This window comes from Dermacentor silvarum, chromosome 10 (genome assembly GCF_013339745.2).
Source record: "Dermacentor silvarum isolate Dsil-2018 chromosome 10, BIME_Dsil_1.4, whole genome shotgun sequence".
In the NCBI taxonomy this organism is placed as follows: Eukaryota; Metazoa; Arthropoda; class Arachnida; order Ixodida; family Ixodidae; genus Dermacentor; species Dermacentor silvarum.
This window is the reverse complement of record NC_051163.1, coordinates 139,942,648-139,969,422: the sequence shown is the minus strand read 5'-3', so window position 1 is coordinate 139,969,422 and position 26,775 is coordinate 139,942,648. Positions and strand designations below refer to the sequence as shown.

The 26,775-nt window shown below is 50.1% G+C and overlaps 1 protein-coding gene across 3 annotated transcripts in view; it reads left to right on the top strand.

Moving 5' to 3' along the window:
• Positions 1-26,775, top strand: part of LOC119430998 (protein shifted) — a 281,749-nt gene that overhangs the window by 111,469 nt on the left and 143,505 nt on the right. For all 3 annotated transcript variants that reach the window (XM_037698467.2, XM_037698465.2, XM_037698466.2), the window contains exon 3: positions 16,608-16,713. In XM_037698467.2, coding sequence (XP_037554395.2) covers positions 16,608-16,713 — 106 coding nt within the window. The remainder of the gene's footprint in view (positions 1-16,607; positions 16,714-26,775) is intronic.

Below are 26,775 nucleotides of genomic sequence, written 5' to 3'. Positions count from 1 at the left end.
GGTTTTGCGTGCCAAAACCAGTTTTGATTATGAGGCACGCCGTAGTGGAGGGCTCCGGATTAATTTTGAACAGCTGGGGTTCTTTAACGTGCACTTTAACGCAAGCACACGGGCGTTTTTGCATTTCGCCTCCATCGAAATGCGGCCGCCGCGGCCGGTATTCGATCCCGTGCTCAGCAGCGCAACGCCTTAGCTGACTGAGCCACTCCGGCGGGTACTGGTAATAGTGCAATCGCAAAAGCCGTAACATGGAAATGGTTTGAGGAGCGGTTCTTTGTATAATTTATTTTTGCATACGCGCAAACAATGTTCGTTTTTGTGGAAAAGAAAAAGAAATTAGCGTTCTTCTTCTTCTTCTTTCTGGGGTTTTACGTGCCAAAACCAGTTCTGATTATAAGGCACGCCGTAGTGGAGGGCTCCGGATTAATTTTGACCACCTGGGGTTCTTTAACGTGCACTACAACGCAAGCACACGGGCGTTTTTGCATTTCGCCTCCATCGAAATGCGGCCGCCGGGGCCGGGATTCGATCCCGCGACCTCGTGCTCAGCAGCGCAACGCCTTAGCTGACTGAGCCACCCCGGCGGGTAAGAAATTAGCGTATCTTGCACTGGCGGCGCATTGCTAAAGAGACTAGCGGAGCTGATGGGCACCTAGCTAGTCCTGGCTTTTGGGCTAGGCTAAGCTCTACCATGTCATCCCCAGCATTTCCACGAAATTTATCATTATTGATCCATTATTGATTAGCTATTGATTGGCTATCGATCGGCTATTGCAAGGTATTATTATTTGGGCTAGGCTAAGCACTACTAAATAATCCCCAGGATTTTTCGGAATTTATTGATTATTGATCGATTGTCGACTAGCTATTGATTGGCTATCAATTGCCTATCGATGACTGACTAAGCTTAATTAGTCCTCACCATGCTTAGCTAGACTTATGCAGGCTCAGCTTGGCTATAGTTCACAGGTGTAGGTGCCATTGCGCTTGGACCCTTTCTGCGCTGCTGCCAGAATCGGCCCACATTTTTGGATTCAGCAGACTCATTACGCCCGGCTGAAACAGCTCCGCTGTTAAAACTGAGAACTTCATCTGTTTTACAATTTTCTTTGATAAGATATACAGTCATCTTTCATGCACGTGTCACTTCAGCTTGGCACAGAATGCATTGAAGTATGCAATGTATAACGGTCGCGTGTGCTCGAAGGCTTACTTAGGCCCTTTAATGAGCGGGCCCGAGTCTGGCCCGGGCCCGTGGCTTCAAGCCCGAGTCCGGCCCGGGCCCGCAGCCTCAAGCCCGAGCCTGGCCCGGCCCGAGCCCGCCGACAAACGCTTCGGACGGCCCGGCTCGGGCTTTCGGGTTGGCCCAGGCCCGCGCAGTGCTCTAGATCACACTGATGAGGGACAAGTTGTTGTCCAACCACAAAGGCTTGCGTTCGATATCTCGAGTTTGCTGGGCGGCGTGGTTAGCAGCATGCGCCCGTAATGCCGCTTGCGATTCTTCAAACTGAAATTGCTTCAAAATTAAATCTGTCCGTCACGTGTTTGAGCTCCTGCTCAAAACACAGATCATAGACTCTCAAAGCAAATATGTAAAAGGGGTACTCACACGAAATCTACCCAAAGCCTTCGATACAATTACACATGACTATATCCTTAAAGAGATATCGGCCTTGAACTTGGGAGTTAAATTCTCCTTCGTTGAATTCTTCCTTTAGAGCAGGACGGCGGTCATAAAGTTGAGGCAATCAGTGTCGGAGTCTTTCATACTCGGAAGAAGGGGTACTCCCCAAGGGGCAGTTATCTCACCACTTCTGTTTAACATAGCAATGCGCAAATTGTCGGAAAGCCTTGCTACAATTCCTTATGTTGGCCTTGCATTATATGCTGACGACATTACAATCTGGTGTCCCGGAGGATCGGAGGTGACGGTCGAACAAGCTCTATAGGAGGCTCTAGACGTTACAGAGTCTTTCCTGGACGGTACGGGACTGGCACTGTCGCCTGGAAAGTCGGAACTCCTGCTGTACGGACAGGCTAGACGAGGTGCTAGGGGACTCACCCCACTCGATCAGGTGCCCATTAGCGTTCATACCAGGGATGGGTGTACCATTCCTAGAGTAGACTCTATCAAAATCCTAGGGCTTTTATTAGACTCGACGGGCTGCAACGCAAAGTCTATAGCTCACCTCACCACAAAAACGGAGAACATTATCAGATTAATTATGAGAGTGTCTAACAAGAAAGGCGGCATAGGCGAGGATATACTCCTTAGGGCTCACCATGCTTTCCTCATGAGCCATGTCATTTACATAGTCGCGGCTCTCAATTGGACCAAAACAGAGAAAGATAAATTAGACACGCTCATGCGCAAAAGTGTCAAAAAAGGTGCTCGGCGTTCCAATCACGGCTAGCACAGAGAAACTCATGAAGTTAGGAGTACACAACACCACTTCGGAGTTAATTGAAGCACAAAGATCAGCACAAATTATTAGATTATCAAACTCCAAAGCAGGCAGAAGACTGTTGGATGCGGCAGGCCTCCGTCCTAGTTTTAATCAGGAAGAGACCACGCAACTTGATAATAAAACAATGAATTCCTTTATTGTAGACCCTTTTCTAAGAAACGTCCACCCACAACACAATAAAGGTCGAAGATTGGCGAGGGCTAGGGCTTTCCTAAAGACCTTATCCGGAACGGAGAACTTTGTTGACGCGGCGCGACACACCAGCTCTGACAAGTTTTTCGTAGCTGTAGTCAATGACAGGGCAGATCTCCTCTCGGCAGCTTCGCTAAAGACCTCGTTGGTGGACGTGGCGGAACAGGCTGCTGTAGCTCTCGCATTACTTGACACAACACGCACTACAGTGTACACGGACTCCCGAGCGAATATCTTGGCATATATCTACAACGATTGCACAGCAACCTTGGTTCTCCTCAAGAAAGTAGAAAGTTACCTAGCAAGAAAGGAGTCAGGCAAGGAGACACAATCTCTCCAATGCTATTTACTGCAAGCTCTTAGACTGGGAAGGCTTGGGAGTGAGGATCAACGGCGAATATCTCAGCAACCTTCGGTTTGCAGATGACATTGCCCTATTCAGCAACAATGGAGACGAATTACAGCATATAATTGAGGACCCAAGCAAAAAAGTGTAAGAGAGTGAGGTTGAAGATTAATATGCAGAAGACAAAGATAATGTTGAATAGCTTGGTAAGTGAACAAGATTTCAGGATCGCCAGTCAGCCTCTAAAGTCTAAAGGAATACGTTTATTTAGGTCAATTACTCACAAGGGACCCTGCTCATGACAAGGAAATTTACAGAATTATAAAATTGGGTTGGAGTGCATACGGCAGGTATTGCCAAGTACTGACTGGGAGCTTACCACTGTCGTGGAAAACCAAAGTGTACAATCATTTTATTCTACCGGTGCTAATATATGGGGCAGAAACTTAGGGGGTTAACAAAGAAGCTAGAGAACAAGTTCAGGACTGCACAAAGAGTGATGGAACGAAACATGTTAGGTCTAACGTTTAGAGACAGGAAGAGAGCGGGGGGGATCAGAGAGCAAACGGGGATAGCCGATATTCTAATTGACAGTAAGAGAAAAAAATTACTCCATCTCCAGCTAAAGGGAACCATGTGTGGATGCGAAGCAGCGGGGAGATGGTTAGCTTGAGCGGGAGATGGTTTCGCGGCAGCGGCCCGAGCGCTCATCGCGGCGCTGCACAGGAGAGAGAATGAGGCGCGCGCGCTCCGTCGATCATTTTCATACCGCGGAACTACCGTGGCGCCCCCAGCGGAGTATGCAGCTGTCGCACCACCTGTCGTGCGATCCACTCCGGATTCCCAGAGGAAAGAAAGGGGGTAGCGTAAGAGAAAGAGGGGGAGGGTACGCGCTGGCGCTGTTGGGGTGTGGCATGCGGGCGCCGCTCCGTAGAGGATTCCTAGAGGAGAGAAAGGGGGAGCGTAAGAGAAGAGAAAGAGGGGGAGGGTACGCGCATGCGCTGTGGGGGTGTGGGACGTGGGCACCGCTCCGTAGAGGATACCTAGAGGAGAGAAAGGGGGATCGTAGGAGAGGAGAGAGGGGAGGAGACGCGCATGCGCTGTGGGGGTGTGGGACGCGGGCACCGCTCCGTAGAGTATACCTAGAGGAGAGAAAGGGGGAGTGTAGGAGAGGAGAGAGAGGGGGAGTAGACGCGCATGCGCTGTGGGGGTGTGGGACGCGGGCGCCGCTCCGTAGAGGATTCCTAGAGGAGAGAAAAGGGGGAGCATAAGAGAAGAGAAAGAGGGGGAGGGTACGCGCTGGCGCTGTGTGGCTGTGGCACGCGGGCGCCGCTCTGTAGAGGATTCCTAGAGGAGAGAAGGGTGGAGCGTAGGAGAGGAGAGAGAGGGGGAGGAGACACGCTGGCGCTGTGGGGGTGTGGGACGCGGGCGCCGCTCCGTAGAGGATTCCTAGAGGAGAGAAAAGGTGGAGCATAAGAGAAGAGAAAGAGGGGGAGGGTACGCGCTGGCGCTGTGTGGCTGTGGCACGCGGGCGCCGCTCTGTAGAGGATTCCTAGAGGAGAGAAGGGTGGAGCGTAGGAGAGGAGAGAGGGGGGGAGGAGACGCGCATGCGCTGTGGGGGTGTGGGACGCGGGCGCCGCTCCGTAGAGGATTCCTAGAGGAGAGAAAAGGTGGAGCATAAGAGAAGAGAAAGAGGGGGAGGGTACGCGCTGGCGCTGTGTGGCTGTGGCACGCGGGCGCCGCTCTGTAGAGGATTCCTAGAGGAGAGAAGGGTGGAGCGTAGGAGAGGAGAGAGGGGGGGAGGAGACGCGCATGCGCTGTGGGGGTGTGGGACGCGGGCGCCGCTCCGTAGAGGATTCCTAGAGGAGAGAAAAGGGGGAGCATAAGAGAAGAGAAAGAGGGGGAGGGTACGCGCTGGCGCTGTGTGGCTGTGGCACGCGGGCGCCGCTCTGTAGAGGATTCCTAGAGGAGAGAAGGGTGGAGCGTAGGAGAGGAGAAAGAGGGGGAGGAGACACGCTGGCGCTGTTGGGGTGTGGCAAGCGGGCACCGCTCCGTAGAGGATTCCTAGAGGAGAGAAAGGGGGAGCGTAGGAAAGGAGAGAGAGGGGGAGGAGACGCGCATGCGCTGTGGAGGTGTGGGACTCGGCCGCCGCTCAGTAGAGGATTCTTAGAGGAGAGAAAGGGGGAGCGTAGGAGAGGAGAGGGCGAGGAGACGCGCATACGCTGTGGGGATGTGGGACGCCGCGGGAGGGACGGACAGAGCCGCCGGCAAGAAATGCTTGGCATTTAAAAAATGTCACAGTTTCGCCCTAAGGGCGAAGCAATGAAGGCGATAGCAACACAGCAATGTCATACGAAGTAAGGTGAGCGGCTTTGGTAGCAATATGAATTGTAGTAAACATGAGCTGATTAAGTAAGCAGGTGTACTGCGGCGTAAGTAGACCGACGTGAAGAGAGACTCGATGACCACGAGGAGGCACGTGTGAAACGGTGGTGTTGATGAGAAGCGCTTCCCGTGGGCAGCGCGTGCGAAGGGACACACCTGTAGCGCTGCACTGCCGACCCGGGCAGCATTGCATGTGTAGAGTGCGTTGGAAAATGTGGCCCGACTATTACTAACTGATTGAACAGGTGTGGTGTGAGCGCGCACAAACAAACACGAATAGATCACACTGAATGACTGCAGACGACTGTCAAAACGCTGGCAGCAAGCGCATACGCCGCAGCAACGGGCGAAGGTACGTGCGGTCTATCTCGCTTCAACGGAAACTGAGCGGCGAATGCACGGCGCATAAAGGTCAGAGCCGTGTGGAGATAAGAGACGGTGCGGACGAGCGCGGTTGTTGGCAGCGTAGAAGTGCCCCCCCCCCCCGCGCTCCCTCCGGCGCTGGCTTCCCGCTTCCTTGCTTGCGCGTGGGTGATTGAGTGCGTTCGCTCTCCGTGATAGCGCGCGTCCCCGCACGCTTCCGCTCGGGCATACGGCGCGCGGCGAAGATTTTATCTATAGGAAACCTCACGGCGACGGCGACGACGACGGCGACGGCAGAAATCCGGTAGAAGTGTCCATATAATTGCTATCGCAATAAAAAATGGAGCTGGGCAGGCCATGTAATACGTAGGATGGGTAACCGGTTAACCATTAGAGTTACAGAATGGATACCAAGAGAAGGGAAGAGCAGCCGAGGACGGCAGAAAACTAGGTGGGGTTATGAAGTTAGGAAATTTGAAAGGGGAAGTTGGAGTCAGCTAGCGCAAGACAGGGGTAATTGGAGATCGCAGGGAGAGGACTTCGTCCTGCAGTGGACATAAATATATGCTGCTGGTGGTGATGATGATGGTGTATAATGCGAGCATCAAATTTGGCACCGTATCTTCTGCTTTCAAATGGTGCCAATTGGCGCGGTAGCAGCATTCGTATTCAGTATTCCTCGATCATTCCGGAGGCCTGACGCTTCCTGTGTCGGTGCTACCGAACCCCGTCCGGTATGCCGTTGGTGCTGGGTTTTGCCATGACGCATCCATGGAGGGTTCTCGCGATACATTGAATGGAACCCGAAACTATTTCCTGTTTCTTCGTGATCATGGGTTCGTTGAGTAGTCGAGGAAGACATATAGATGCTTACTGGCGCTTCGTGCGTGCGTGACTGTAAATAAGAGTTCCAGTCATCTCGAATCGAGCTCCCGCAAGCGAAGAAAAGTTCAAAGCGTCGAAATTCTTCATACGTTCCATGTCTGCTTCTCGTAAGCCTGGCCCACATTGAGCGAACTTTCACGGGGAACTTCGTGCGGCCCGCACGAACGCCAGCGTGCCGCCGCCGTGTTGCACCCATATGCGACGAAAGACAGGCGGCCGCCACGATTTCAGTTTTTCTAGAAACAGCGTGATTCCATTCCCAGTAAAATTCAGTGAAAAATTGTTTTGTATCTGCAACTGAACCATGATTTACGCGATGGCGGCAAATAAGACTATCATTGTACGCGATTCCCGCAGCTTTTGTCGCCATGTTTGCTATTTGGCTGGCTAGCCGAGTCAAATGCGGCGGCAGGAAGTCAGACGCGACCGCGCTCTGATTGGTCCGCTATAACAGCTTTCATTCGCCGCTTCCGGCGAGCGGCTGAGCGCCTGCGAACATATCTAGCCCGTCTTGACAGACGGCCAACAGCAGCCGGCCGCCGCGCGCGGCCGTTCGCCAGTTTTTCGCAAGAAAATCGCTCCATGTCGGTCGGGCTTTAGCGTTTTGCAATAGTGTTTAGGGCTTGATCCACCCTGACACAATACGGGTTTCCAAGGCCACTTCGTGCTACAGTCGGGTGGATAACAATTTCTCCCTTTCACAGGACTAGAGCGAATTTCACATCCTTGAGCAGGACGAGTTTTTCCTTAACTGGGAAGCTTTGTTTCTATAAATCCATGTTTTTCTTTCTTTATTTTTTAGCTTTGTGCTGTGTTTGGGTGGATGAAAATTTCTGACATATATGATCACCGGCTACACCGGTCTGATCGCGGCGGACTGCAAACGCTCCACTGAAATTCTAATGACTTACCCGTTCGGAATGAAGCGGTCAGGCTGTATCGTTTTCGCGGTGTCCGTTCCCAAAAATACTTTATTCAGCAACGTGTAGCTGTACTGGAGCAGCTGGCCGCTCTCTGAATTGTACGATGCACCTTTGATGATTTCTAAGAAAGCATCCACCGCGCTCTACTCTCTTGTTGCGCTCATTTGAAATTCTGGCTGTAACCGAGACTTTTTGCATATTCGCAAGTGGCGACGCATGCGTCACGAGACAGACAGACAGACAGCAGACAGACTGTCGGTCGGTCGGTCGGTCGGTCGGTCGGTCGGTCGGTCGGTCGGTCGGTCGGTCGGTCGGTCGGTCGGTCGGTCGGTCGGTCGGTCGGTCGGTCGGTCGGTCGGTCGGTCGGTCGGTCGGTCGGTCGGTCGGTCGGTCGGTCGGTCGGTCGGTCGGTCGGTCGGTCGGTCGGTCGGTCGGTCGGTCGGTCGGTCGGTCGGTCGGTCGGTCGGTCGGTCGGTCGGTCGGTCGGTCGGTCGGTCGGTCGGTCGGTCGGTCGGTCGGTCGGTCGGTCGGTCGGTCGGTCGGTCGGTCGGTCGGTCGGTCGGTCGGTCGGTCGGTCGGTCGGTCGGTCGGTCGGTCGGTCGGTCGGTCGGTCGGTCGGTCGGTCGGTCGGTCGGTCGGTCGGTCGGTCGGTCGGTCGGTCGGTCGGTCGGTCGGTCGGTCGGTCGGTCGGTCGGTCGGTCGGTCGGTCGGTCGGTCGGTCGGTCGGTCGGTCGGTCGGTCGGTCGGTCGGTCGGTCGGTCGGTCGGTCGGTCGGTCGGTCGGTCGGTCGGTCGGTCGGTCGGTCGGTCGGTCGGTCGGTCGGTCGGTCGGTCGGTCGGTCGGTCGGTCGGTCGGTCGGTCGGTCGGTCGGTCGGTCGGTCGGTCGGTCGGTCGGTCGGTCGGTCGGTCGGTCGGTCGGTCGGTCGGTCGGTCGGTCGGTCGGTCGGTCGGTCGGTCGGTCGGTCGGTCGGTCGGTCGGTCGGTCGGTCGGTCGGTCGGTCGGTCGGTCGGTCGGTCGGTCGGTCGGTCGGTCGGTCGGTCGGTCGGTCGGTCGGACGGACGGACGGACGGACGGTCGGTCGGTCGGACCGGACGGACGGACGGACAGTGCGGGCCGCTCCCACGTGGGGACGGGTAGGCCGAGCCTAAACGCCGCATCATGGGCTCTCTGGACAGCCCATGTTGGTCGTGACAGTTCTGAGCTTTGGATGGCAGAGCTCCATTCTTCTTCCGTGATGCGATTGGCCCCTGTAACGAGGGGCATCGCCAGAGCATGTGTTCTAGATTGCTAACAGCCGCACAGTCGGGGCAACTAGAGCTAAAAGCCTCTGGAGTGATCGAATGATTATCACAAACGCTGTCAACAAAGAACTGGATTATCTCCGTGGCTAACGCTTACCCTTCTTTGTCTTTCTTTTGTGCCACCTTCAATGATCCCGCTTCTGGAAACAAAGCATTTGGTTGTTAGTCAGCGCTCTGTACTGTGCTCTTCACTCGTCCTGTGTCGCGCTGTTTCTGTATTAACGCGATAGCGTTTAGGGCCCCGTGTCGCAGAAAATGCGGCGTCAGCGTCGGCATTCGCGCCTGCGGCCGAGAAAATGATCCTCAACCACGTTTAGGTATGCCACACCATTCTATCATTAATGTTGCTTATACCTTGTCTTGCATTCTTGACACAGCTATTCCTCGGAATTTCGAGAATGACAATCCACAAACAAATGCCATGAAACAAAACACCCACAGCGCATTCCTTTATGTTTATTTATTTTATTTGTTATTTACAAAATACTGCAGGCCCAAGGTAGGGCTCATGCAGGAGGGGTATCAAAAGGTTTACACAAGCAAAAAAAAAAAAAAAACATCGAACAAAACTCATTATAGATCATGAAGAGAGGAAAAAAATAATATATACATAAAGGTTACACATCAATGAGCACCCTATGGCCTTGAAAACAATTATAATGATTGCAACTTTAGGGAAAACAGTCCTATGGTTCACGACAAGGAAGAAAAAAAAAGGAAAGAAAAAAAGCAAGAAGAAAACTAAAGAAAGCGCGTCACATTATGACGTTAATGCGTCGAATAAGTCACTGTGCTGTAGCACAGATAGCGGCAAAGCGTTCCAGTCTGTAATGGTTTGCGGAAAAAATGAAAACTTGAATGTATTAGTACGTGTTCTAAATGGTGTTAGCGATTCACCATCACGATTTCGAGTCAGTCGTGACATCAGAGGTTGGATGTACGGAGCAGGGTCTAATGCGAGATGGTTGTTTTTCAAATGAAAAAGAAACTTTAATCTCAGAATTTTGCGACGGAGCTTAAGTTCCTGGATATTATTTTGTTGCATCATAAGAGTTGGGGAGTCCGTCATGCGGTATTTAGAAAAGATAAACCGAATGGATTTACGTTGAATCATTTCTAGAGCACTAATGTTTTTCTTAGTGTGTGGGTCCCAAATAATACATGCATATTCGAGGGCAGGTCTAATGATTGAATTATAGGCCAACAGCTTGACGGATGGAGGGGCTTGTCGAAGTTTATATCTGAGGAAGCATATCTTGCGGAAGGCGGATGCGCATATGTTAGATACGTGGTTATCCCAACTGAGATTGTTTGTTATTGTTACGCCAAGGTACCTATATTCGCTGACTTCTTTGAGTAGGTGAGATGATAGCATATATGGAAACGAGAAGTAATTTTTCTTTCTGGTTACATTCATGTACAGTGTTTTGTCAGAGTTTAGCTTCATACCCCATTCGTTGCACCAAAACAGTACTCAGGCATTTGTTTAGAAGCACCTGATCGTCTACGCTATCAATTTCTTAAACATAACACAATCGTCAGCGAATAGCCTTATTTCAACAGGTTCAGGGATCACATTAACAATGTCATTAATATATATTAAAAAAGCAATGGTCCTAAAAACACTTCCCTGAGTAACACCTGATGTAACCAGAAGTTTGGATGAGCAGTAACTGTTTATTAACTGTTAAAGCTTCTCAGACGGAAATATTAAAAGTTAGAAAGAAATACGGAAACCTGAAAATGATGTAATTTCTTTGGCGTGGTTGGTGCACTATCTCCGGGATCGGCCCACACAAGAGGCCGCGTTTCCACCAGAAAGCTCGCCTACGTGCATAGCGTTCGCCGCCAATGTTTGCCAGTAACCATTACGGTTGCTTCTTCTTCTTCTTTCTGGGGTTTTACGTGCCAAAACCAGTTCTGATTATGAGGCACGCCGTAGTGGAGGGCTCCGGATTAATTTTGACCACCTGGGGTTCTTTAACGTGCACTACAACGCAAGCACACGGGCGTTTTTGCATTTCGCCTCCATCGAAATGCGGCCGCCGCGGCCGGGATTCGATCCCGCGATCTCGAGCTCAGCAGCGCAACGCCTTAGCTGACTGAGCTACCCCGGCGGGTCCATTACGGTTGCATAAGCTGCAGTCGTCGGGAACCATGACTAGCAGTCAGGGATCTTTGAATGCTATCGCGTTCCAACTCTTAAAAGCGAAGCTTGAGCGTCCTCCCGGGTTTTTTTTTTTGTTTTTTGTTTTTTTTTTGCTAGAGAAAAAGCTCTTTCGTAGCCTTTTTTTAATTTAGTAAGTGAAATCGCCTAAGAAGGTCTAAGATTATAGGATATTGGTTTACGATGTCTGGAATTAGATAACTCTTGATCGCCATAGTTCACACCTAAACATGGTTTATCTACTTATGGTTTTCTCAGCGTGTAGGCGCATGTTTGAATAGGATATTTAGTGCCAAACAATAACTTGCTTGCTATATGTTGAGGGAAAATTTCCAGCGCTAGCTTGTATCTATGGAGTTGTTTTATTTCCAGTATTTTGTATCTTATAAATTACAGCTTAGTGCATTGCGTGAGGCAAAGATTTGATATCGCTATGCCTGCTCGTTTTTATAGCGACTCAAGACAGTTCAGGTTAGTTTGTGTTGTTGACCTACTAAACAACAGTAAGTTAAACGTGAGGGCATAAACGCATTGTAGATGTGACGCTTGATATGCATACGCAAATAATATCTTAACCTGTCTCAATTTGTAATTGACTGTCTTAAATTGGCACTGAGCGACGGAATATGAGCAGTGCACGAGATATTCGTTTGAAATAGAATACCTAATAGTTGCTGAGCATTGGATAAAACTTCCATGAAACTTTAAGTGCAGCTTGTGAATGCATTCGTAGCTTTGAAATGAAGTGTTCTGTTTTATTAATATTTAATTGCATTTTCTTTAATTCAAACCAGACGCCTATTTTTGCCTTCCACATGCATGCATGTTTGTAAAGTTTATGTACAACAAACCTGTTGACTGCGCCACTACGTATGTCGTCCTATTTGTGCAAGTTTGCTTAACGTCACGTTTTTGAGGTAATGATGTTTTAAATGAGTGACCCCTCCCCCAAATAAGAACACTTGAAAGGCAGGGCTGGTGAACGCGGCAGAAAGCGCAGGGGAGATTCAACCTATAGTAGCACAGCCTAGCCGCGGCCACTTGCACTGGGCCTGCGTCTTGCGCGCATGCGCGTACTTTCGACCATTTCGCCGATGCCCTCCGTCAAATTGCGCATCGGCTCTCAGGTCGACGCTTGAGCCATGTTATTAAAAAAAGTCACAGTTTCGCCCGATAGCCGAAGGATTGATTGCGATAGCAATTTATCAGGGAAGCTGAGCCGCTATTCTGGACATTCCGCCATTTTCTTCGAGGTGTGACGTAGGCGCGACGCTTGCAAAATGGCGCTGATGGCCCCGTTTTGCTTTCGTAACGTGACGCAAATTTGACGTTTCGCCTAAGAAACTTTAATATAGGCATTGAACCTAGCATTCCTGATAAAGCAAAACAGAGCCGCTATTCTGGACATTCCGCCATTTTTTTTTTTCATAGCGTGACGCTTACAAAATGGCGCCGATAGCCCCAATTCGCTTTCGTAACGTGACGCAAATTTGACGTTTCGCCTAAGGCCTCATTCACACAGCCGTCAAACGCTCCGTCAAGTCACCGTCACGGCATCCGTTTTCGTCAGGGGAGAGGGTTTCCAAGAGGGTTTCCGTCACCGTGCTGGCGACGGAAACGTAGCCAGCACGGTGTCGCCGGCGAGCCGTTTTTGAGGAGAAAGCGACTCGGAAACCTTCACCCCTGACGAAAACGGATGCCGTGACGGTGACGTGAAGGAGCGTTTGACGGCTGTGTGAATGAGGCCTAAGAAACTATAATGTACGCATTGAACCTAGCGTCCTTTATAAAGGGAAACAGTTTTCCTCCCCAGTAAAAATAAAGCAGCTAGCTCAAAGCGTACGATTATTCCATCAAAATCGTTTCTCGCTTCCGTCGTCTGCATGCGCACAAGCTGTCGTCTGCTTCATTAGCTAGGATGCGTGTACTCGGGAAACGGAATGAGTCATCGTATATCGGCGCCCACGCGCTTGCCTTCTAGCTTGAGACACCATACGCGACCTACCAGAGATGATGAGCGCACGCTCTAGCCCGCATTATCGCTATCTCGTGAAACGTAAGTGACTCAGCCCGATTCGTCTGGCCGAGAAGCGGCAGAATATTATCGATAGCGTTGTGTGCGCCACAGGTATCCGCTTGCGCGACGCAAGCACCAGCATTGCCATCTCTTGTGCACTTTGCTGCTTACTCGCACCGCGAAGGAAAACTTCAAGACGTACATTTATTTGCGTACATTGCGTACATTAATTTTTATAAATTAAGAAGTCGCCGTTGTCATAGCCTTTGATGACGCGCAAAGACCTTTATATTCATTACAATACAAACGCAGTAGCGAAAAGTTCAAAAAGTCGCAAGAAGTTTGCTAGTTTCAACCAATATTATTTCAAATAAACGTGTTTTTAATGAAAGTGATGGTTCAAAACACAAATGCCAACACCACCCGAGAGCGATGCAAATGCTAAGAGCACGCGTTGTGAACAAAATATTTTTATGGCCCCAAATGACAGGGAAAATGCGGCGATACGCATTGCTCTCCACTGCCATTGCATATGGCCGCTCATTACCATAATTGGCGCGGCTCATCACACCACAAATTATGGCGGAAAATCTCTGCTATGGCGGCCCAGCGCAACGTCACGCAACGTCAAAGTGACGTTTACGAAATAGCCCTTCCTGTGACGCTCTTCACGGGATATTCCTTCAGCCAATGAACAAGCTGACATGCCGGCTATCTTGGAACGCCACCACATATTCGCGAAATTGCAGATGCATTTCACAGGCTTCTGCACGCTACCCTCCACTTTCTTTTTAAAGCGCTAAAGTCGGAATATAGGTGCCAGGGACCACAAAAAACTATTAGTTGATAAAACTTGCAGCTCCACGTCACGTTTCGTCATTCTGACGAAAACACAAAATTGCATTTTGCAAAACTTCCGTTTCCCGGCACAAATTTCAAAACACGTGACCACTGGACAGCCAATGAGATAGCCAAGATGGCGGATAATAGTGGCCGTGCAGCCGCTTTGCGTGTCGAGAATAGAGCCTCTGTACAAAGTAAGGCTATTAGTTTCATAAGGTGCGTCACCACCAGTCGTTTCTTTTTATGTCTACGGCAGGACGAAGGCCTTTCTTTCCCAGCGATCTCCAATTACCCCTGTCTTTCCCTAGCTGATTCCAACTTTCGTCTACAAGTTTCCTAATTTCATCAGCCCACCTAATTTTCTGTCGTTTGCGACTGTGCTTCTCTTCCCTTGGCACCAATTCTGTAACTCTAATAGTCCACCGGTTATCTGCCCTCCTTACGCATTACGTGACCTGCCCAGCTTCGTTTTTTTTTCTCTCAACGTCAACTCGGTTCATCATCATCATCATCAGCCTATATTTATGTCCACTGCAGGAAGAAGGCCTCTCCCTGCGATCTCCAATTACCCCTGTCTTGCGCTAGCGTATTCCAACTTGCGCCTGCGAATTTCCTAACCTCATCATCCCACCTGACTTTCTGCCGTCCTCGACTGCGCTTCCCTTCTCTTGGTATCCATTCTGTAACCCTAATGGTCCACCGGTTATCCATCCAACGCATTACATGGCCTGCCCAGCTCCATTTCTTCCGCTTAATGTCAACTAGAATATCGTCTACCCCCGTTTGTTCTCTGATCCACACCGCTCTCTTCCTGTCTCTTAACGTTACTCTTAAGATTTTTCGTTCCATCGCTCTTTGTGCGGTCCTTAACTTGTTCTCGAGCTTCTTTGTTAACCTCCAAGTTTCTGCCCCATATGTTAGCACCGGTAGAATGCAATGATTGTACACTTTTCTTTTCAACGACAGTGGTAAGCTCCCAGTCAGGATTTGGCAATGCCTGCCGTATGCACTCCAACCCAATTTTATTCTTCTGTAAATTTCTTTCTCATGATCAGGGTCCCCTGTGAGTAATTGACCTAGATAAACATATTCCTTTACAGACTCTAGAGGCTGACTGGCGATCCTGAATTCTTCTTCCCTTGCCATGCTATTGAACATTATCTTTGCCTTCTGCATATTCATCTTCAGTCCAATTCTTGCACTTTCTCGATGAAGGTCCTCAATCATTTGTTGTAATTCGTCTCCATTGTTGCTGAAAAGGACAATGTCATCTGCAAACCGAAGGTTGCTGAGATATTCGCCGTCGATCCTCACTCCTAATCCTTCCCAGTCTAAGAGCTTGAATACTTCTTCTAAGCATGCAGTGAATAGCATTGGAGAGATTGTGTCGCCTTGCCTGACCCCTTTCTTGATAGGTATCTTTCTACTTTTCTTGTGGAGAACCAAGGTAGCTGTGGAATCCTTGTAGATATTTGCTAAGATATTCACATATGCCTCCTCTACTCCTTGATTACGCAATGCCTCTATGACTGCTGGTATCTCTACTGAATCGAATGCCTTTTCATAATCTATGAAAGCCATATAGAGAGGTTGATTGTACTCCGCAGATTTCTCGATTACCTCATTGATGGCATGGATATGGCCCATCGTAGAATATCCTTTCCTGAAGCCAGCCTGTTCTCTTGGTTGACTGAAGTCAAGTGTTGTCCTGATTTTATTGGAAATTATCTTGGTGAATATTTTATACAATACTGAAAGCAAGCTAATGGGTCTGTAATTCTTCAATTCTTTAACCTCTCCCTTCTTATGGATAAGTATAATGTTGGCGTTCCTCCAGCTCTCTGGTACACTTGAAGTTGTGAGGCATTGCGTATAAAGGGCCGCAAGCTTTTCAAGCATGCGGTCGCAACTCGGTTATCCCCGTGCATAAACTGTTTTACGCATTCGCTTACTAAATTAACAAGCACGCTGTCACACAGGCAAACACGCGCACATCTTCATTGATGACCGCGTACACTTCCTGTCAGAACGCTGGCGTGATAAAGAGCGGCGGCAGCGGTGAGCGTACTGCCTCTTGCTTCAATGCGAGCTAGGCGCGCGAGTACACAGCGCACTTGAAGCTATCAGCTATCTCGTGCCGCGTATATAACCTTCGCACCCTTTGCCTCCAAGACGCGCTCAGTTGCCCGAGCCGGACTAGAAGAGGACATGGTCACGAAGACGCTGCCGCCGCATCAAGCCGTCATCCTTCTCAGCTCACCCTCGCACCTACAGCACAGGGCGCGCACTTGCACTTTTTACGGAACCTCACGGCGACGCCCACGCCGGAGATGACGGCGACAATGTACCTGCAGTACCCATATAATTGCTATCGCAATAAAATTGCGAGGGTGTACATGCATTCGCCAAGCATGTCAAAATTGTGTTTAGGACGTATTCATCTCTTTTCTAGCATTATGTTATTACATTGTTCATGATGGTTTCAGATGAACAGTTTAGAAGTGCACTGTGCTGACGTGCGGCGCTAGTACTCTATTATCATTCACTCGGAAGAGTAACCAGGAACCATAATTTATTCAAATTCGTGCTGTGATAGCACTGTGCTCAGAAGCCTTGTGGTTTACATTACGCGCAATTTCATACCTACCGCGGAGCAGGAATAAAGAAAATGTGCATTTGCGGTGCTAAACAATGCGCTTTTATTTCTGTTGTGCAGCACTACTACTATGACTTCGACATCTTGGAGTCCTTGGACGGGTCGATTCTGAAGGACCCTGTGATATCTATTGAGACCAAAGGAAAAGTACCGCGCAAGGCAAAAGGTAAGAGCATTGAAAAACGAGGTGGCACTTGGCAGAGCACTTGTTTGAAGAATGCCACCCCGTCCTTACTGCTACTCTCGAAGGCATCCTTAAAGCATCTCTCGAAGTCCCTACTGGCCCACTGCTGTCACGTAGGAGCGCACGCCCTCTTCGTTTACTCACTCCGTCGCTCTTTCGTGAACGGTCTGGCGCCAAGTACGTGATGTCCGTTCTGTACGGTAGGAGTTGAGGGCGTCACGATTTCCATGTTTCTTGACAAGAACAACGTTCGTTCGTGGCAGTAGCGCACCCAGGATCTCCGCCAGGGGGGGGGGGGGGGCGGGGGGGGGAAGCAAGCACTTTGCATAATATGCAATTTCCTTGCTTTAGCCAGAGGAATCCAACAGCAAATAAAATGCCTATTAATTATAATAATGACACCAAGGATGATGACGATGTTTATTTCTTCAGCGTTTTACTGAAAGTAATTTGTCCACAGTCCAAGAAATCTATGTACGCACTGCCTTTCTGTCGGCGGGCGGAGGAAAGTCAGTGATGGCCGCCGTTTTCTGTGGGTCAGGGCATACTCCATACCTGTTGATGACGTGGCCCAAAAACAAGAGCTCCTCGTATACGAAGCGGCACTTTTCTGGCCTCAACGTGAGTCCGGAGGTCTTGATTGCTTGAAGAACTGTTTCAAGGCACCGCAGGTGTTCCTCGAAGCTTGAGGCAAACACAACGACGTCGTCCAAATAGGCGAGGCAAGTCTGCCACTTTAAGCCTGCCATTACTGTATCCATGACGCGTTGGAAAGTCGCAGGTGCCGAGCAAAGACCAAACGGCATGACCTTGAACTCTAACAGTCCGTCTGGTGTCATAAAGGCAGTCTTCTCCCGGTCCCTCTCGCCGACTTCGATTTGCCAGTAGGTGGCTTCGAGGTCCATCGAATAAAAATACTTTGCGTTGTAGAGTCGATCCAAGGCGTCGTCAATCCCTGGGAGAGGATATACGTCCTTCTTCGTGATTTTGTTGTGGCGACGATAATCGACGCAGAAACGTAGGGTTCCATCCTTCTTCTTCACTAACACCACGGGACATGCCCACGGGCTATTGCAGGATGATGTCGTCGCGTTGCATTTCGTCGACTTGTTGTCTTATAGCCTTGCGTCCGCGTGCCGAAACTCGGTACGGGCTCTGACAGAGTGGGCGGACATATTCGTCGGTTATGATGCGGTGCTTGGCGACAGTGGTTTGTCTAACTTTTGACCACGACGAGAAGCAGTCCTTATATTGCAGGAGCAGAGCTTTTAGCTGTTCTTTATTATGATTGGGAAGGTTCTGATTGACGTCGAAAGTTGGTTCAGGTACTACAGTCGTCGTTGCAGCTGCGCTAGAATCCGTGAAGGCGAAAGCACTGCTGGCTTGTACTATTTCATCGATGTAAGCGACCGTGGTGCGTTTGTTAATGTGTTTGTATTCCTGGTTGAAGTTCGTGAGCATCGTTCTTGCTTTCCCTTCACGTAGCTCAGCTATGCCTCTAGCGACGCAAATTTCACGGTCGAGCAGTAAGTGATGATCACCCTCGATGACGCCCTCGATGTCTGCAGGCACTTCGGTACCGACGGAAATCATTACGCTGGAGCGGGGCGGAACGGTGACTTGTTCTTCTAGCACATTCAAGGCATGGTAACTGATGAGAGCAGTGACGTTATGACCATCGATTAGCACGTCTAGGTCGGTAGACAGTCGTCTGGCGTTACGGTTAAGTCGTGGCGTCGTATCATGGCTGCGTCGGCTTGCTCCGCTGCTGCTACGTCGCGTCGGCAGATCTTCTTTAGGTGGCGAAGTGTTGTCGTCAAGGCTATTGCCAGGCGGTGTGCTGATACCTCGTCGTGATGATTCGCGAATCTTCTTCGTCGTCGGCGGAGGATTTCCGCCATTACGTCGTACAGCAACCGCACCTCCATCGGTTGCTGCCTTTAGTTTCCCGGGTAAGGGATGGGAGATCGGCCCCGGGTTGGGCCGACGTACAGCCGGCGATGCGACGAGATGTAGCGGCCTAGTGACGGCGAGCGCGAGGGTACCCGTGGTTGCCACTGGGCTCCGGCGAGGTAGTCGGAGATGTCACGTGGTCACTTGCCAAGCTGTGGACGTGGCGCGTTGACGGCGAACCCTCGTAGGCCCATCTCGCGCTATTGACATCGGCGGTAGACATGGCCGCATTCCCCGCAGTGATAGCAGAGCGAGCGGTGTTCAGGGGCGCGCCAAATGTCCGTCTTCCTCTGGTAGCTGCGCTGGGCGACGGGCGGGCGTGCTGGCGGAGGCGGCGGTGGACGACGGAACTGCGGCGTTACGGGGCCCTGGCGCGAGTGCGGAGGGTGCCTTGATGGGCGGCGGCGGCGTAGGTCATCGCTTCCGGCTGGGGTTGCGGCGATTGCGGCTGCACTTCGGGAACTCCAAGTGAGCGCTGAAGTTCTTCTTTGACGATGTCAGCGATAGATGCCACTTGAGGCTGCGACCTGGGAAAGAGCTTCTGCAGGTCCTCGCGAACGACCGCTGTGATGGTCTCGCGCAGGTCGTCGCTGCCAAGTGCTTGAACGTCGATGTTGTTCGCGGCCAGTGTTCGGGGGTTATATTGCCTCGTCCGCATGTCGAGCGTCTTATCAATGGTTGTGGCCTCGGAAAAAAATTCAGCAACAGTGTTGGGCGGGTTGCGTATCAATCCGGCGAAGAGCTCTTGCTTGACACCCGGCATCAAAATTCGAACTTTTATTTCTTCAAACATGTCGGGGTCGGCGTGGCGGAAGAGGCGAGTGATCTCCTCTGTGAAGATCGCGATGTTCTTATTCGGCAATTGTACTCTGGTTTCCAAGAGAATCTCGGCCCTTTCCTTTCGTACGACACTCATGATGGTCGTCGCGAAGTTCTCGCGAAATAGGTCCCATGTCACGAGGGTCGTCTCTCTGTTCTCAAACCAGGTCCGCGCAGCACCATCCAAAGACATGACGTAGCTTGTCGTCGTCGCCCCATTTGTTGAACGTCGCGGTCTTCTCGTGTGTCTCCAGCCAGCTTTTCGGATCCTCAAATGTTGATCCGCGGAACGTCGGTGGCTCTCGGGGGTGCTGTAACACGATCGGTGTAGGTGGCACTGGTGCTGTTTTTGTTGATGCGGTCGTCGCCGTGCACTTCCTGGTCTTCTCGGGAAGAAGTCGGTACCCTGGGGGCTGGTTTCGTTTGCTCCGTGTTAGAGGTGTGCAAACCAACTATAACGTTTAGTTCAATGCCGCGCAGGGGTACACGGTTGCCAATTGACCGAAAGGCTGAAGTTGGCAGCTTCTTCATACTCCCCCGAAATTTGCTTCAGGTCATTCGTTTGGGTATTCCAAGGGTACAACTTTTGAATCGATCTCCTCAAAGTGGTTCCATTCGACATGCGCACAATGTAGGCTCATGTTCTTACATCTCGACCTAAGAGAAATTCGGCCACTTGTCCAGTTTTACAGGGCTGCCTCAGTAGATAATGTTGAGCAACTCAAACGAGGGTTGCTTTCTTCACTGCGCTTGTGGAATTCGGCACAGCGAAATTGGCTTATCGTCAGATACTTCTTTTGCAATCAAAATTGGTAGGTCATCCTTAGGCGGTAGCGCCAGCGACGAGTGAGCTGAGCCGCCTCTGTAGCGGAACCGCTGTCAGGCAGAGGGGTCAGTCGCTTTTCTACCAGAAAGTGAGATGGTATTAGAGGTTCGGGTTTGTTGGTCTCCGAGCAGGCGAGCGTCAGAGGTCGAGAGTTGATGACAGCTTCGATTTCTATCGGTATTGTCGTGAGCTCCTTCAAGCTGCAGTAGCTGTTTCTCAAGACAGTCTTCAATGATGTTTTCACCGACAGAACCATCCCTTCCCAGAATCCGCCCCACCATGTGGCTTTCGCAGCTATAAGTTTACAGCAGATCTGGTTACTTGTGAAAAAGTTCTCAATGTCTTCACCTCGTATTGTCGTCCACACTATCCTTAGATTCCAGAAGCGTGCTGAAATGTCTTGGCGTTGTCAGATAAGATTACTTGACAGACTGCTCTTCTCGAGATGAATCTTCGGAACGCCATCAGGAAGCTTGGAGTTGACATGTCGGTCGCCAGTTCAAGGTGCATTGCGCGCCCTACTGCGCACGTGAAAATAACGATGAAACACTTCCGGTTATTTCCTTTGCGTCCATCGAAGTCTACACGGGTAACATGTCACCCTCTCACGAGCTAGAGAAGCGACTACCTCAGTAGCAGGAGGGCTGTTAAAACGGTTGCGCGTCACACGTTTCTTGAGCACCATTATTACCTTCTTTTTTCTCCGCACAATCCATGTACTGTTCCCTCAGTTCAGTAAGTCTCCAGTGCGCCAGCATGCAGGAGACGGCGGTTGCTTGTGCTGATCGTCAGCTCTGTAAAGGTTTCTATCGACAGGAGGGTAATCGGATGTTTAACGTTGTAGAGTAAATGGACTGCATAGAACGTTCGTCCAACTCTTAGCACCCCGTCGCAAAAGACGACGCTGAGATGACGTATCGGGTAATCGCTTGGCATGCCTGTCGAACAGCGAAGAAGTTCTTCTTGGAAGGGCCTCGAATTGGGCTTAATTAAGGAGTTGTGGAACCGCCAAGCACAGTTAAAAACACTGGGGCTTTATTTGTACGCCCCTTCACTTGATCTACTCCATCCTTTCACTTCCTCCCCTTCCTCTCAATCAGCCGTCCCCCACTACTCGCTCATGTCTAAACCGGCGACGCGCCAGAAGAACAAGTTTGCCACAGAATGAAACAAGAGTGTGCCTCTTGAATTTCCTCTGCCGCAAAACGCACTTCTGATTCTGGTACTTGACGTTGCCAAAAAAAGCTCGCAGATCCCACGCCCTGTGGGAATCAATGCGAGCTAAGCTTTCTATGCTGTTTGCTTTGATGGACGATAATTAGCGGTGATGTTGACGGCCGATGTTTAATTTCGTCAGTATTTAGTGCAATGCGAGAGTAGTAAGTTCACATTAAATGTTACCTTGCGTGCACCACTACTGCCCTGTCTGCGTAGTAAACAGAACACACAGAGAGACGTGTTTGCTTGAGTCGTTGCTGTGCGCCATTATTCATAACGTCCGAGAAGGTTGTCACATGGCACATCGCATCGCGGCAAAATTATTAAGCTTTAATTTAATCATTGGACTGTATGTGGCCAATACATTTAGTATTGTATAAAATATTCATCCAAGACAATTTACAATAGAATCAGGGTGGCACTTCAGTCAACCAAAAGAACAGCTACGCTGGCTTCAGGAAGGGATACTCTACGATGGATCATATCCATGGCATGAATCAGGTAATCGAGAAATCTGCAGAGTACAATCAACCTCTCTATACGGCTTTCATAGATTATGAAAAGGCATTTAATTCAGTAGAGATAACAGCAGTCGTAGAGGCATTGCGTAATCAAGGAGTACAGGAAGCGTACGTGAATACAATATCTTAGCAAACATCTACAAGGATTCCACAGCTACCTTGGTTCTCTGCAAGAAAAGTAGAAAGTCACCTATCAAGAAAGGGGTCAGGCAATGAGACACAATCTCTCCAATGCTATTCACTGCATGCTTGGAAGAAGTATTCAAGCTCTTAGACTGGGAAGGCTTAGGAGTGAGGATCAACGGCGAATATATCAGCGACCTTCGGTTTGCAGATGACATTGTCCTATTCAGCAACAATGGAGACGAATTACAGCAAATGATCGTGGACCTTAATCGAGAAAGTGTAAGAATTAAGTTGAAGATGGATATGCAGAAAACAAAGACAATGTTCAGTAGCCTGGCAAGGGAACAAGATTTCAGGATCGCCAGTCAGCCTCTAGAGTCTGTAAAGGAGTACGTTTATCTAATTCAATTACTGACAGGGGACTCTGATCATGAGAATGCAATTTACAGAAGAATAAAATTGGGTTGCAGTGCATACGGCAGGCATTGCCAAATCCTGACTGGGAGCTTACCACTGTCGTTGAAAAGAAAAGTGTACAATCATTGCATTCTACCGGGGCTAACATATGGGGCAGAAACTTGGAGGTTAACAAAGAAGCTCGAGAACAAGTTAAGGACCGCACAACGAGAGATGGAACGAAAAATCTTAAGAGTAACGTTAAGAGACAGGAAGAGAGCGGTGTGGATCAGAGAACACACGGGGATAGCCGATATTCTAATTGACATCAAGAGAAAAAAAATAGAGCAGGCCATGTAATGCCTAGGATGGATAACCGGTGTACCACTAGAGTTACAAGAGAAGGGAAGGGAACCAAGAGAGGGGAAGCGCAGTCGAGGACGGCACAAAACTAGTTGGGGTGATGAAGTTTGGAAATTCGCAGGTGCAATTGGAGATCCCAGGGCGAGGCCTTCGTCCTGCAGTGGACATAAATATAGGCTGATGATGTGCCCAAAACCACTATCGTATTATGAGGCACGTCATAGTACATGGCGGACTCCGGAATAATGGTGCTCTTTAAAAGGCACCTAAATCCAAGTACACGACCGTGCTTGTATTTCAGCTCCGTCGAAATGCCGCTGTCGAGATCCAACCGGTGACCTCGAGCAACGCAATAGCCACTGTTAAGACCTTCGCTGACAACCGTGAAGACGCTACTGAGAGGCGAGAGCGGAGGCGGGGGCGCCTAAAAAGACCCTCGATGACAACCGTGAAGACGCTACCGAGAAGCGTGAGCCGAGGGGGGCCTCTAACAAAACCGTCCTAGCAAGTTAATTATGAATACCACCGTGTCCCGTGTCACCGACCCGACAGTGGCCACTGCACCCTCTCCACGGCACTGCACGTGCCCTACTCACGCCCTTTTACTGTGTTTCTTTACTTCTCTCTTTCCATTTTCCTTTCCCCACTCTAGTCATTTACTACTGCACATAAATCAGTCTCGAAACGGATCCCAAAGAGTGAACTTCTTCCTTCGTGGCTCCTGGGCGCATGGCCGACGCCGTCCAGCTAAGTCAACGCGCAGCAAAAGTTAGCAGTTGTTCAAAGGCGACAGTGATTAGATTCAGTCCATCGGCGCGAGTATTCAACAGCCGCAAAGCTGCCGTGGCGGACACAGAAGTGTTGATTTGGCGTGCTTCCGGGGCACGGCTTCCGCGGTGTCGACGGTATGGTGCTTTAATGCGGTTTTTCGTCTGCACGTCCTGCGTCAGTTGTCCGCTTGACAAATTTGCACGGTGTTTCAGGAATAGCAGAAACGAGCCGTACCGCACCATGCACCTTGCATCCAGTTTGTCCGCAACCGCTGGCGCGTCTAGTAGTGGCGTTTCCTTGCCTTCTTACGACGCCTTTTCCCTCTCCAGCCCCCGCCCCATGCATGCGATCTGCGAGCGAAGAGTGGCAAGGCTGTTCGTTTCGTCGGTTCGACCTGCCTCCTCTTCCTACCTCCTCTCTCCCATTCTATCTACCTGCCCTCTGGGCTGTTGGACGTTAGTACAAAGATAAACGCTGCAGTTTCTGCAATGCTATTGCGGGAGGGTATTGTGGCGACGCCCAGGGAACTCCAGAGGGCATTATGACGACTGTCGACGGGAAACGATGGAACATGCTTTATTGGAATTTGAACATATCTACCGAGCTGCCAGTTTAGGCTCATCTGGCCTACTTGAAGCCCTTGGGTTCAGGGATAGCAGGGGGAAAGTAAACATGCCCGCTATAGAGATTAGTAAGAGGCGATTGGAGGTTTGGTGGCAGGAAAGTAGGTAGACCACCAACAACGGAGACGTGCAAAAACAGAGTTCCCAGTAATGGTTCAAAAAGTTCTATGTTTGGAATTCTTTGTGTCTGTGTGTTTTCTCAAAAATATAGGTAGGACCACAAATATACTGCGCAAGATTCGAACAAGGACTAAGTGAGGGACACGGACAAGCGCGAATGGCTTATGTGGACAGAGCGCTTGTCCGTGTCCCTCACTTGGTCCTTGTTTGAGTCTTGCGCAGTATATTTGTTGTCCTCGAAGTATGAACCAACTCGCCAGCAACAAGTTTAAATTAGGTAAAATAATAACGAGAGCTTGGTTGCTCAACCTTGCTCAGCCCCGTTTCATGGCATCCATTCATCCACGTAAATGTCCAAGCGCCTTTCCTCTCTGCCACGCTCCTGCCATGTATCCACACCCCAACGCGGCGTGCAAGGTACCGACAGCAGCAGTGCAAAAGTCGAAGGAAGAGAAGGCTTCGCTTTAACGCATGCTCGGACCAGTTTAGAGAGGGGGCTTTGCAAAGGCAGGACCTTTACGGTCACCTTGTGAACGCCAAGTGTTCTTCTTTCTTTCTCTGCGATAGTCATGTCACCGATACTTTTATGATTTGGCCGGCAAGGCCGCGAAAGCCAAGTGGAATGGACCATTCCACCAAACTGATCTCGACTTGAGCGCCTTAGGAATGATTCCCCTTGTCGAAAGGTCGGCGAGATTTTTCATCCCAGGACAGTGATGTCCCGATCCGTTCGTTGTTCCAACACTTTCTTGGCGACAAAGGGCTGTCATTGTTGCGCGGAACCCAACGCAGCGTAATCTGTCCACATTGGCCATTGAGTGAACGCTCCAAGTAGTCGTGCACCCATCTGTTCCAGTCTTGGAGAGAAAGTCTCTGATACTCGGGATTTTGAGAGAACCAGAGTCCCCGCTGACTCCGGAGGTGTGCAAATACGGAACGGTGCCGTAAGCTTTGGGCCTCGCATCAACGAAGGTGTGTACTTCTTTCCAGATATCTTTAGGTAAGTTGCCATATTGGGTTGGCACTGTTACGTCCGTTAAATAGTGTAGCTGGGTGTGCCACTGCGTCCAAGCTGCTTTGACGTTTTCAGGCAGAATGGCGTCCCACTCGATACCCAATTCCCACAGCGTTTGAAACATCTACGTGGTTGTCACTGTGACAGGATAACAGAGACCATACGGGTCATACGCGTATATACGAGCCTGAAGGATGATTCGTTTTGTGTTGCTGTCTCGCTCTGGGCTCGAGTTTTGGGCTCGAGTTTTGTGATCACGACCGTACGGAGCCAGCAGGCAATGACGTAAAGGAAAGCACAGTGGTAATTAGCTGTAGTAGCAATTTAAATGTAGAGAATGATGAAAAAAGGGGGGAATGAAAGCGGACGCAAGGATAACTTGCCGCCGGTGGGGACCCAACCAACAGCCTTCGCATTACGCGTGCGATGCAATACCAATTGTGCTACAGCGACGGCCATCAATCCACCCACTAACTTGGTCATTTATATGCACTAGCCCTGGAAGTGCTGGCCAAGTTAGCCGAATTAGTCGCCACTTAGAGCCGTGGCCCTTTTTTGCCCGACGGCCGTCAGAAATATGCCACTAATTTGTGAGCCGGACTTTTTACGCACCCTCCGGTTGTAAGGTGTAAACTCACATATCAAATTTGTCTGCTTTCGATGATCTAACAGGCGATCTTTACAGAACTGTGGTATCTCTTTTTCGGGCAGTGTTATGTTCTTGTAAAGTCGCGTTAACTTTTTTTCTTTTTTTGAAACGTTTTGCAGAACATTACATGTTCCAAATCTGCTTCTTGCAATTGCTAGAATTTTGTTTTCCTAAGTGCAGCAGTTGTCACTCAAATCGGCCCTGGCTGCGGTTGTCTAATGCGAGCATTTTACGCGCGCCGCACTAAAACTTGACGTCGCGAAATTTCTTTGAAAGAGCTTGCGTTGCTCTTCAGACTACAGATAAGAAATTTCTCATAGGACGTCGGAAAGTGGGCGCCAATGCCGCACCAAGTCTCCCTCCATCACAACACGTGGCAAACGCGACAGATAGAATGAAGCCTGGGTCGGGATGAAGTAAAATTATTCCAATCTGGTTTTATTCTCCATGATATAGGTCATAATAGCTCAGGTCCCGCCCATATAGGTGGCGCCGCGCCTATATGGGCGGAACCCTAGCCATTTCGGCTTATCACAGAGGGCTAATGGCGGATTTGGAATAAAAGCAGATTGGAATAATTTTACTTCATCCCGGCCCAGACCAGTTCTGCGTTTGCACGGACTGCCTGACACATTCGACGTCGC